Raw genomic sequence first — 13,053 nt, 5'->3', positions numbered from 1 at the left:
TTTCCAAAGGATTCATTGTCTATGTCTGGGATATATCCTTACCTGTGTTTCTTGTCTGGAGTAGATTCACTGAGGTATGAACACCTATCTTTTGTGAATAGCCCAGGAGCTGTTTGTTCAGTGCTGTGTTATAAATTCTGCTGGTATTCTCAGTAACAATCCAAGCAGGAAGGTTTTCATGGTCCGTAATTCTTACAGTTAGCACTGGCTTGGACCCTTGTGATCAAATTTCAATGGCAGATAAATGAAAGGCTTTTGTCTTTTATTTTGTTTTGGTTTGGTTAGGGTTTTTTTAAGAGAGCCGATAGCAAATCCTCTACTTGATTTATGTGAACTTTGGAGTCAGAACAGAGAAGTATAAAACCTGACCTTTTCCTTTAAAGTCTCTGAACCTTGAATTGATTAAAGGTGAGGTCTGCATTATTGCAAGCACTAGGGATAAAAAGAGGAATTAAAATTTTGTAACTGCTTTTATTCCTGATGTTACAAACTACATACGTGTTAGAGGCTTACACAGAGCAAAGAAAAAATATGAAACACCCAAGAAATGTTGACTTAATATGAGACAAAGTGTTGATACTAAATAGATTAACAAACAGGAGATGATTATAATGGAGGGAAAAGGGTAAAAGTCAATATTAAATGCATATGTGTCTTGTTAGTGTTGTTCTTTTAAATTTGGGGTTAGAAATTGCTCTTGAAGAATTCAGTGAAACAAGATGCTAACTTGAGAAAGTAAAGGAGTGTTCTGAGTATTGGAGGTGAGTCAGTAGGTATGTAAGACAGGGAAACTGGAGAAATATGCATGCACAATCAGAAAATGTCATTTTTTTGAGTGGAAGGGTTAAAGAGATTGCAGTAGGAGACCAAGTAAGCTAGATAAGTCTGTTTTGAGAGAGAAGGCGTCTCTAGTTGTTTTTTTTTTATCAGTTGATCTACCAGAGGAGACTACCTTCCCATAAGGCTATCTCATATCCTCACGCTATCATGAGTGGTAGAACATTATAGCAGATCTGTTTGCTCCCAACAAGGTGTGTAGATTCAGCAAGCAGCAGAATATGTTTAAGTGTTTTATTGATTATAAATTTAATTATTAGTAGATGTATGAGAGCCAAACTAGCCCATAGAACATTCATTTTCACTTTTACCTGCTGCAGGATGTACAGTCTTGTGTGTATTTCCTCCTCTTCTGTGTTTGTACACATTCCTGGCAGCAGTAGTGCACAGCTGCGGGAGTGAGCATGCTTGTGTGCTAGCTGTGTGACTGAAATTGCCTATACAATTCACTGTTGCTCTTAGAAAGCTGCTGCTATAGAGAGGACAGTAACATTTTGGGCTTTGGTTGTCACCATAGTTTCATCGAATCGTCTGGATCTTGACAGTCAGTACACTCATGTAATACATGTTTCTTAGAGCAGCAATTAATTTATCATAATTTTCATTCCCCTCTACTCTGCTCTCGTGAGACCTCACTTGGAGTATTGTGTGCAGTTCTGGTGTCCTCAACATAAAAAGGACATGGAACTGTTGGAACAAGTCCAGAGGAGGGCCATGAGGATGATCCCCCCTCCAGACCAGGGGACTGGAGCACCTCCCATATGAAGATAGGCTGAGAAAGTTGGGGCTGTTCAACCTGGAGAAGAGAAGGCTGCATGGAGACCTCATAGCAGCCTTCCAGTGTCTGAAGGGGGCCTATAGGGATGCTGGGGATGGACTCTTCATTAGGGACTGTAGTGATAGGACAAGGGGTAATGGATTAAACAGGGGAAGTTTAGGTTGGATATAAAGAGGAAGTTCTTTACTGTGAGGGTGGTGAGGCACTGGGATGGGTTACCCAAGGAAGCTGTGAATGCTCCGTTTCTGGTGTTGTTCAACTCCAGGTTGGACAAAGCCTTTGGTGACATGGTTTAGTGTGAAGTGTCCCTGCCCATGACAGGGAGATTGGAACTAGATGATTTTAAGGTCCTTTCCAGCCCTAACTTTTCTATGATTCTATGATTCCATGATAGACTCTGGTGCTCTGCAAAAAGTTTGTGTGTAGTATACGCTGTTAATGCCACGTTAATGCTGATTTATTGTTTGTTCCTAAATAGGCTGGAAAGCCTGTTACGTGAAACCATGAATTGGGTAGTAAATGCCTCTTGAATTAGCTGTAGGATTTTCATATAAAACGTTGTTTAGAGCATAACATCACAATTTTTATTTCTATAGCCCATGCTTTTTGCAAGAAAGAGGTCTTGTTTAGTATCTTAGTGTGTCTTTGTACAGGTAACAAACAAAAATAGGAGCATACAGGACAGCTCCTGTTCTTCCAGCTCAATTGAATAGATTGTACCAGGAGTGGAACTTGATGCTGAATTATTGCAACAGAAGTATGTTGTAGTAGATTAATTTATTAGCCTCTAATGGGGTTATGGACTGTGAATGTTTTAGATTAATGTAATATTTTAAACTATTTTGATGCTTTATGGCCACTTTCAGTGAACGTTTTATTACTTGTTGTTGGTAATGTGCATGGTTTGATCTTAAAATAAGAAACAGGAGGCTGAGAATATGCTTATTCCTGGGAATGCCTGTTAGTGATCAGTAAGGAACACTGTAATCACCCACACAGGGAAGATGCATCTCACACTACTGTGCTCTTTCATGCAGCAAAGGCATAGCAAGATCTGAAAGTTAGGAAAATGTTAAACTAGAATTACAGTGTAACTTTTGTGGCAGTGAAGGTAATTAACCATCTGTCTGAATTGTCAAGGGAGGGAGGTGGAATTTCCATCAGTGTAAGATTTAAACAGAAAAAAACCCAAAACCATGCAATGTTAAGCTTGTATTTTAATTCAACCATAGGTTAGTTCATAGCCTCAATACAGGTTTCCAGGGTAAAGTTCTCTCAGAACTGTGTTTTATGTAAGACCACACTATGTGACCACAATAGTTTCTTTTGACCCTTCTGACATGTCATTACACTGCCAAGTAAAAGAGCTGGGTCCATTCCTTATTTTAGTGATGGCGCCTCCCATATCTCTCATTCCTCAGTATAATCACATGGTGTGATTGGCAGCAGGTACCTAGCTCATATTGCTGGTGGAGATTAGTAGGAATCAGTCAGCCTTAAATGTCTGCATGAGGGCAGATGGAAGGTACCCTCCCCATGACAGTCCTGCAGGTCTCGCATCCCTTCCAGCCCCTGCTTATGCTCTTTCTGGTGCCCTTATCCCTTACTCTGTGACTCATGGCTGCTCTCTTCTTGGGACATGCCCTTGGTTTCCTAGCTGTGCTTCTGGCTTCCAGCAGTATTTCTTCTCTACCCTCTAGATTTCTAATTCTCCACACTGGCACCTTGATCTTGGTTGATAGCATAGGCAGTTCTTGCCTCTGAACTGAAGTCAGCCAGAGGCAGGAACTGAACCCTGCAAAACTTGATCATGGTGCTTCATGCCGTGTCAGCTGAGATGGAGGTTATGGTGGCTGAAAATGGGCGGCGTGGGGAAAAGAAAACCATCTGGGGGAATGGAGCAAATGCACACTACAAATCTCTAACCACTATAGAGCTTTTTAGGCCTTTTTTTTTTTCTTTTCTTTTTTTTTTTTTTTCATTTTCACAGAGTCAGCACTATTTTGTTTAATTGTTTAGCAAACAGAAGGGACTGCCACCATCAGTGGGTCATATCTGCTGGTAGTTGACTCTTCTCCAGGTATTTGCCATGATTTCCCAGCTTTAGAAATGCATGGTGGTTGTAAAGTGTTGTTTCCCGTGGCTAAATTTACATTTTAAACCCATTTCTGAGGGAAGTGATCATGGTACAGAGGAATCAATGCTAATTCTGACTGTTCCCTTACTGAGAATGCTATGGTAATGAGCAACTTTGTATGATACCTGTAAAAATTAGAAATGTATTTCATATTTCAGTTATTGAGATAAGACCTCTCTCTTTCGCGGTGTACCACTTCACAGCAGTTAGGATCTTTCCTTTCTTTGGAACAGGGGAAGTTTCTTCTGCAAATGCAAAATACAAAATCATGAATGAAATATGTAGAATAATATAAGGAAAATGGTAGAAAAGAAAGTTTGAAATTTTACTGAAAATACCAGATGAACTGTGGGTATTAGGGTGTTATCCAGCATGGGGTGGGAGGGGAAGGGAGGAGAGGTCCTGGCAAGTGGTTCTTCAGAACAGTCAGTAGGTGTTTCCCCTGGATCTCACATTGATTGTATTCAGTCTAAGTGTTTTTGTATTCTTAGTTCCTTGAATGATTTTTTTAAATTATCTGTTCTTCCTTACTTCTGCTTCTATGTATATTGTGTACTGTCTATGTTTTGCTTCCACCTTCATCTTTGTTCCATGTTATTTCCAACCTTTATTTCTACCTTGTCAGCCTTCATTGTGCTATGCCTCCTCCCATAGAATTACATGTCTGTGGTATTTCCTGGCATTTTATTATATGCAAAGGGTTGGGAGGTGCTAACAGTAAAGCTTTTGGTTGAGAACTGTTCCAGACCTGTTCCCTCGCTTAGCATGGTAAGAAGGGGTACTAGATAATAGAAAGCTTTGAGTCTGCTACGAGAATTCAGACTTTGTTTACTTGTGGGCTGTATCAATCCAGAGTTGTGGATATGTGAGGTTCACCACCTCGTATCATGTGTGTGGCTACTTGTTTGCTTCTTCTGTGGCCAGTGAAGTCATCAGTAGTATTTCCCAAAGTCTTTATCCCAGGTCCCAAACAGAAGTATTCTTTCTCTGTAGCCAATTTTAGATGAGGAAGGGAGTTACCTTTTTTCGATTTTGCAGAGAAGTTAGCTGTGGCTTTGTTATCATGAAGCTGTTTAAAAGTGCATCATGTGGGACATTTAGAAAGCTTGCCTTGGGGAGATCAGTACTCTGTGGGGTTTTTTGTCGCTGATCCCACTGGCTCAGAAAGGACTTTTGTTCCTTTGAGGACAAATGAGGGAAAACAAAAAGCAAATTAAAGACTTCTCCTTTTCTTTCACAGATGTTGTCAACTTGGATCTGAAGTCTACCCTCAGGGTTCTATACAACCTGTTCACAAAGTACAAGAACGTTGAATGACTGTGGAAGCTGCTGAGGTCTTCATCATTCCAACCTTAGGCATAAATTGCAATAAACACACCCTCTGCACACTCCCGTTGTGCCTTATGCTATACTTCATGCATTCTTTCTACAGTTGATGTGGTCTGTCTGTAGCTGTTTATATGACAATCCCACTAAAAATAATGCATGTATATTCTCTAAGTCACTTGAAAATGTGTAGTATTTCACACTTTTACCAGAAGATACTGCTGGGTCTGTTGTTTGTAATGATCAGCAAATGTTCTTTTGATAAAGGAAATATACCACTAACTACTTTAATAAGCAGCCTTCCTCATGGCTGGAGCCTCTTTGATTCTACAATAGAATTTCTTTTGCGTAGTCCTTGATTGCAGCTGGCATTTGATGATTTTCCAGGCTTAAGTGTTAGCAATAGAAAATCAACATTGGAATTTATATAGAAGCTGAACCTTTTCTGTTAAATAACGTTTTTTATGTTCTGTTGGGTGGGTGCGGCTGAGGGGAATTATAGGCACTATCTGAAGCTAGTGGCAAAAGCTTCAGTTTTTGTGTTAATCTCATGCTTCTCAGTGTTACTTCCATTCAGTGTTTACACAGAGTAAGTCTGTCAGTGGAATGACCAGCTAATCTTTTGATGTCTATTTTTTATTTCGTCTCCCTTCTAGGAGAAAATTGTTTGCTAGAGCCACTGTTTCCAGTTAAACACATAGCTTCAATCAGGTCTGTCAGGAGCTGGTCAAATGGGCATGGGCTGGGTTAACGCATTTTGCCCACAATCCTTTCTGAAACGAACACAGGGAATAATGAGCTTGACAGTTTAGAGGCTCAAATTCATTCCTTTTGGAGTTATTGGCAGCTGTACAGATCTGGGGCTCAGGCCAGAGTTTTATGTATTTTCTTCCCTAAAGAGAAAACCTGAATTTCTGTATAAATAAGAGCTTGCTTTTACTTAGGAATTGCACTGGACTATTGCAAGAGGCAACCCAATGGTTAGAACTTCAATGTGAAACTTCAGTGACCAGTTATGTTCCAAACTAGTTCCATCAAGTTGCCCTGTGCCACCCCAAGAAATACTCTGCTAGGCTCTGGCCTAGTCCTACAGTCTTTTAAGGTGTTACGGATTTTAGTGGACTCTGAAAGGATTGCTAGATTTATCTGGCAGACTCTAGTTACCTTATAGTACTTCACAGGTTTCATTTGTAGAGCTTTTCCTGGCTGATCTGGTAGGTACAGCAGTGCATACAAGAGGGCTGCGCTGGAACATGAGTCGTCTTGAGTAGAGTTTTGAGGAGAGCTTTGCTAAGTAAATGGGATTGTTATTTCCAGAGTCAATTATTTGTGGAATACGCTTATAATAGTGTGGAGTGCACAGGGAATAGATTTGACTGCTGCTTTTATGTATCACAGCAGTAACTGTTCTTTTATGGGCAGCCATCATTTTGTGTGAAACATTAGGCAGAGTGCCCCAAAGAGGAAGCAGATAGTATTGCTCTTCTCCAGGGGCTCACTGAAGTCCTGTTGTAAATAGGCATCTTTCCTTAAAAATTGATTTCTTACACTAAACATTATTTACCCTTCTGAGTTCAAGAGGAAATGTGCTATTTGAATGGTATAATTTAAAAATTGGAATTTTCTCCTTCCCTCCTTAAACATTTTCTTTTAATCTCAGAGAAAAATGGTCTTCTGCATCTTTGTTTCATATTTCGGGGTTCTGAGTAGTATTTGAATGATTTGGGTCACTTCTCATCACACCTCCAAAACAAAGATGGAAGGAAGTTGCCCTTTATTTCCATGAAAAAAAATCGTATCTTATCTGAATCTTTAAGGTTCTGTGAGGAATTATTGCTTGTTTGTGCTTTAGAAGGGAGCTGACCTCTTGCTGTTTATACAGAGCTTAAAACAATTGGACTTGAATTTCAGATGAGGCCACTAGACTTTACCATGACACTAGCAATTATTACAAAGGAGACTTTCAGAGGCACTTAAGGCCTGGTGGGTGAGCTCTCCTGCCAAGTTAATGAAATTGTTCTAACCTTTCATGCTGTAAAATGGGTGTCATGAGGCTGGAAGGTGATTGAACTGAAAGGTCAAACTTTTAGGTCAATACAGTGTTATGGAAAACAAGCCTGTTAAAGAGCTTCATATTCCACCCACTTTTCTTCAGGTGATGTGGAAGTGCCGATACTGTTTGTATTCTCTGAGTAGCTCAGAAATACCTTCAGAGAATTTAGTTTTTTAAATTGCAAGCAATATTAATATCAAAAGCAAACAGAAAATAAGAGGAGACTGATAAGAGCAGTTTGGCTTTGGGAGGGGGAATGACTGTTTCTGAGATGGTATTATACAGCTGGCATCTTCATTGCATGTGAGCAGATGTGAACATTTTAAAATAGCTTCTGTTTTGTTCAATTACGTGTTTCTGGTCACTCTACAGAAACCTGAGGTCCCCCTGTACAGTCTGAGTCATGGGTCCTTATTAGCATTCCATACATTAATATCCTTGTCAGTCAAGACTGCAGGCTTAATACCCTGAACAGCTTGGGGGCAGGTGTCATACCCTGTTTTGTTATGTTTTTAAGTCTGTTGGTATATGTTGTACAGGGAAAATACATTTTTCATTCCCTGGCTCCTTGCTGGCTGGCTGGCATAGATGCTGTATTTATTGCTAACCAGATTGCAAGCAGGGTGGATTTAACTGAACTAGAGCTTCATCCCAATCAGACCGGTTTGCAGGAAGAATAACATAGGTAAAGCTTCTCTAAACACCTGCTTTTGTCATGCCTTTCTGTTACATATGCATGATACTTAGTTCTTTTCCTCTCAAAAAACAAGTCATTGTTAAAAATGTTACTCATGAACTGTTTGTGATACTAGAGTTTTAGCTATGTTCCTGGGTGCCAGGAGGGAAGTTCTGAATCATGTTGAGTTCATCTGGAATGTTGAATGCTCTGTGGCATTAAAGCTTCTGCATTTGTAAGTACATAAAGAATGTCTGTCCTTTCCATGCTGTACAGCTTGCCTTCTAGGTGCATCTGCTTGACATACTCAGTTCCACTGAGCTGTATTGCCACAGGAGAAGGCCAGATACTTCTCAGCTGCATCCTATTTTTCAAGATGAAAAACAAACAGTGGCAGATATTTTAAAATCAGTTTAAATCTTTGTGTGATTTCTGTCCCCTCTTCCCCACACACCAGTGCTTTCAGTGTTAATGTATGTTTTAAGAGTCTTTTCTACTGTTTTTAGCAGTGTTTACTCTGGATTTCTAACTACTAAAAACCAGCCTTGCAGATAAAATTCTGGACTTGTCACAAAGCTGGATGTCTCCAGCATATGACAAGAGTTGTGTACTGTAAGCAAGTTACAATGCAATGCTATGTTTGCTAAATATCACAGCAGGAGTGTTATGCATGGTTTGTGACAGTTGTACTATTTATTCAAATAAATAAATAATGATCACTTGGCTTTCTGCATCTCCTTTTTTTGCTAAATGGGCACGTCTGTGTGAAGAACTTTTGAAAGGTGAACTACAGCTGTCTTTTTTGTCAAGGATTCTAGATGTATAATGATCTATGAAGACCTAGCAAAGCAGTGATCTTGGATTTCTGGCCCTGGTGCAGGTGGTTAAGATTGTACAGGCAGACACAGGTGAGCTCTGCCTTTTTATTTGGCAGATGGACCTGATGAAGTTATTTACGTTTTGCCTTCTACAAGAGAAAAGTAACTGAATTACACTTTCTGGTACTGTTAGAAGACTTAAGGCCCAGTTCTTCTGCAGCATCACAGAAGTGAAGCCTGACATGCTGCAACTAGGCCTATGTGTGCCTACAGAGCACTGGGGAAGCCAGAAGTGCAGGTAAATGTGTAGTGATAGTGCAAAAGTCTCCATTTGTGCGGTTCCCTTTGGTCTGGTATGGAGAGAGCGTAGAGTGGCTCTCCAATAAAGCAAAGCTGTGTGGAGAAGCAGGAAAGTGCATTATCAGAAGTTGTTATTGATGGGAGTGCTGTTGATTCCTTGAACTGTTCTTCAGTGGCTATTTCTATGGGGGCCAGGTGTATGTATGTGTGTGTGTGCATGAGGTGTGCAGTGGGAATGTACAGAAAGACTGGTGGGGGCGAAGGGCATGAAATCAAATGCAACTCTGATAGAGAATTTATTAATGCTATTCTACAAAAGACTGGATATGACATGCGCTGGCAGAAACATCATTTCTCAGAGGAAAAAAGGTGCTTGTCCGTGTGTGTTTCAGGCTTGTTTTTTTAGCACTGGTTCACTATATTGTGAATGAAGCTTTGATGAAAGAAGTCCTTTGTTTTGCCAGTTGAAATGGGAAGAGACCTAGAAATTACAGATGGATTTCCCAACATTTAACTATTCTTCCACCTTCTGCTAATTAGAAACTGGAGTTGTCCAGAGTTCCCTATAGCATCTCCAACTGTACCTTTCTTTTGGTTTTTTTTTTTTTACTTACTACATTTCTAGGCTGCTTCACTTCTGCATAGGTAAGAGGGTACACTGGGTCTTTGCTAATTTGATGTATAGTTCTATTTGCTGTCTGCTTAGAAAGTAGTTAATTTTTCCCTTTCATTAAGGATTTCGGGTTATCAATTGCTAAGAATTCATGACAGCTGGGAATCTGTTTTCAACCCACTTTTCTTACTGAATTTAGTTCATCCATTCTTGTATGTGGCATAGAGCTAAACACAGTAGTCCCCTAACAGCATTAAACCAGACCAGCTTAATTAGTGTGCCTGCCTACTGTCTCATTCAGGGATTTCATGGAGGACTGCAGAGTTGCATTTGATTTCTGACAGAGTTAATGAATGTATGTGGTACCGGAAGGAAACGTCCAGGGAAATTGGTTGGTGTAAGGAGCTTTCCCACTTTAATCAGAGCTGGAAAAGGGAAGGAAGAACAGCAGCACTGCCTAGTGGAGATAACTCTTGTCTCAGATGAAAGTTTTGTGCCCTGGTGTGGCTAATTCTCTAGAGACATATGAATTAATCTTCCTCTGCCTAGGTTTCTCCTTCTACCAGATAGGTAGAGTAATGCTGATCCTCTTTATAAAGGGCTCAAAGGACCACAAGTAAAAGGTGTATTGTAGCACATGATTTTGGCTGTTGTTGGCGTTCTATTTTTATATGCAAAGAAAAGCGCCCTGTGAGTCGCCCCAGATGCAGACTAGCAAACGGTCATGCCACACAGCGCCATAGAAGAATGATCATATCTTTTTAATACTTTCTGGTATTTCAGGGGTTGCAGAGTTGCATGTTTCCTGCATTTGTATTTCTGTTTATTTTAGCCTCCAGCAGGCACCTAGCACATAGACAATTAAGTTCCTGTTAGAATCGTGGTTTCGTTTTAGCAGCAGTCAGTACCGGGCTGCACAACTTCCCTCTTGCGTACTCTGTGTACGTCACACTGCCCTGCATGGAAGCCTGCACCTTTGGTCTGGGACACTGCAAGCCTGGGAAGCAGTCCCCTCTCCCATAAATTACATCACACCTGCTGGGACAAGATCTTAGAAGAGTTCCTGGGAATTACTGAAGGAGAGAATAGTAAGTTCGGGAAAATGGACTCTTTGGGGAGCTTCTTTTTAAATTTATATATATATATTTAACTGTAAGACTTTCTGTGTCCACGTGTATTTGCTTTGTGTATCTTGCTAAGATGACATCCCTTCTGATGCTAAGGAGCCAAAAGAGCTCTTGAAAGGTCTGGTACTAAACAGGGAAGTAAGAGTTAAGTTTTAAACTTATGTATTCTCCTTTTTTTTCCCCCTTGTTTTAATGATAGTTTTCTGAAGGCAGAAATTACTCTTACTGCTATATTCCAGATATTACTATTAACATTCCCACTTAGTTTTTGTTCCATCCTTTGTGCGATCTAGTTAGAAAACTCGTAGGAAGTGTGTTTGAGCTAATATGGAGTAGGGCTTTTGTCTTTTCAAACAGGAAATAAAACAGTTGAAACGATTTGGTGACACTGGTAAGTGCCTTGTGTATATTCTACAGCTAGTTTGTACACCAGAGACCACTAGTACGTTATTAATACTTTATATTGTTTATCAGGGATATCTGGGAGCCAGAATGTGTGAAATAGTAGAAGTTGAGCTGACACAGCTAAAGAATTGGTTGTTTCCTTTGTAGTTGTGGCATTGCACCATTGTGCAACAGTCTAGCTCTTGATCTGAAAAAAATTCTCTTGTTGGCTCTCTTAGGTGGTACAGGAGAAATAAAACACCTCTTGACTTTAAAATAGACAAGCCTGTAGACCTATGATGTTCTCAGATAATGAGGACCAAATTATGCTATTTCACAGATTCATAGACTGGTTTGGGTTGGAAGAAGCTTGAAGACCATCTACTTCCAACCCCCTGCCATGGGCAGGGACACCTTCTACTTGACCAGATTACTCAAAGCCCCATCCAGCCTGGCCTTGAACACTGACAGGGATGGGGCAGCTGCAGCTTTTCTGGGCAGCCTGTGCCAGGGCCTCACCACCGTGATTGTGAAAAAAAATTTCCCAATGTGTAATCTAAATCTAATTTCACTTGAATAATCAATAATTAAACCCCAATTTTATTTAAAAATGTCATCATGAAATGCTTCTACAAAATGTATTCAAGTGGTTGTCTCCTACAATGATCTCTTCTGCATATTACTCTTTGAAAGGCTGCTGTCTAGGACCGAGCCTGGCAGTCATGCAGCTTGCCACATGAAGGGCTGCTTGCAAATGCTAATTATTAGTAATAAGCAATGAGTCTATTAAATGCTAAGGAACTGCAGTTCTCAGGCTCTGAAATGGCTGTAGGAAATCAATGTCGATAAATGTCAGTGAGGTAAAATGGGGGGGGTATCAATACTAGCTCTACAGGTAAATGATGGGCTTTGAGCGGTGTGTTGCTGTTTTAGGAATAAGATCTTGGGGATATAATAGATAGTTCCATTAAAGTGTCAGCTCTGTGCTCGGCAGTGATAAAAAAAGCAAATAGATACGCTGGAGGGAAGGAATGCCATCCAGAGGGACCTTGACACGTTTGTGAGGTGGGCTGATGCCAACCTCATGAAGTTTAACCATGCCAAGTGCAAGGTCCTACACCTGGGTCGGAGCAATCCCAGGCACAGCTACAGGTTGGGCAGAGAAGAGATTCAGAGCAGCCCTGCGGAGAAGGACTTGGGGGTGCTGGTCAATGAGAAAATGAACATGAGCCGGCTTCAGTGTGCGCTTGCAGCCCAGAAAGCCAACCGTATCCTGGGCTGCATCAAAAGGAGTGTGACCAGCAGGTTGAAGGAGGTGATCCTGCCCCTTTATTCTCCTCTCATGAGACCACACTTGGAGTATTGTGTGCAGTTCTGGTGTCCTCAACATAAAAAGGACATGGATCTGTTGGAACAAGTCCAGAGGAGGGCCACGAGAATGACCAGGGGACTGGAGCACCTCCCATGTGAAGACTCTTCATTAGGGACTGTAGTGATAGGACAAGGGGTAATGGGTTAAATCTTAAACAGGGGAAGTTCAGATTGGATATAAGGAGGAAATTCTTTCCCATTAGGGTGGTGAGGCACTGGAATAGGTTGCCCAGGGAAGTTGTGAATGCTCCATCCCTGGCAGTGTTCAAGGCCAGGTTGGACGAGGCCTTGGGTAATATGGTTTAGAGTGAGGTGTCCCTGCCCATGGCAGGGGGGCTGGAACTTGATGATCTTAAGGTCCTTTCCAACCCTAACTATTCTATGATTCTATGAATTAGGAGGAGAGGAACTGAGAACAGCATTGTGAATACTGTGGTGCACCTCTCTAAATCTGGGCAGGTGTGATTCCCAGCACTTCACCAAAGGCTGTGATAGCAGTGAAGAGAGTTCAGGAGAGGGCAAGCAGGAAGATCAAAGGTATTACAGATTGGTTTCCCTGTGAAGGTTAACTAAGATGAAGGCTTTGCTTCCTCAGGTTTGGAAAGAGGTGACTGTTGAAGGTGTAGACATATG

General features: G+C 40.9%; 1 protein-coding gene across 5 annotated transcripts in view; it reads left to right on the top strand.

The window, feature by feature from the left end:
* The window catches only part of PARVB (parvin beta), a 67,744-nt gene extending 59,218 nt beyond the window's left edge, over positions 1 to 8,526 (top strand). For all 5 annotated transcript variants that reach the window (XM_061359124.1, XM_061359144.1, XM_061359160.1 and 2 more), the window contains exon 13: positions 4,993 to 8,526. In XM_061359124.1, coding sequence (XP_061215108.1) covers positions 4,993 to 5,069 — 77 coding nt within the window. In that variant the 3' untranslated portion in view covers positions 5,070 to 8,526. The remainder of the gene's footprint in view (positions 1 to 4,992) is intronic.
* The last annotated feature ends 4,527 nt before the right edge of the window (positions 8,527 to 13,053 follow it).

Source organism: Neopsephotus bourkii, unplaced genomic scaffold (assembly GCF_033783945.1).
Source record: "Neopsephotus bourkii isolate Nb327-2 ecotype Australia unplaced genomic scaffold, CSIRO-AGI_Nbou_v1 NB_107, whole genome shotgun sequence".
Classification (NCBI taxonomy): Eukaryota; Metazoa; Chordata; class Aves; order Psittaciformes; family Psittacidae; genus Neopsephotus; species Neopsephotus bourkii.
Note: the sequence above shows the minus strand (reverse complement) of the source record. Positions and strands in the feature narration are given on the sequence as shown.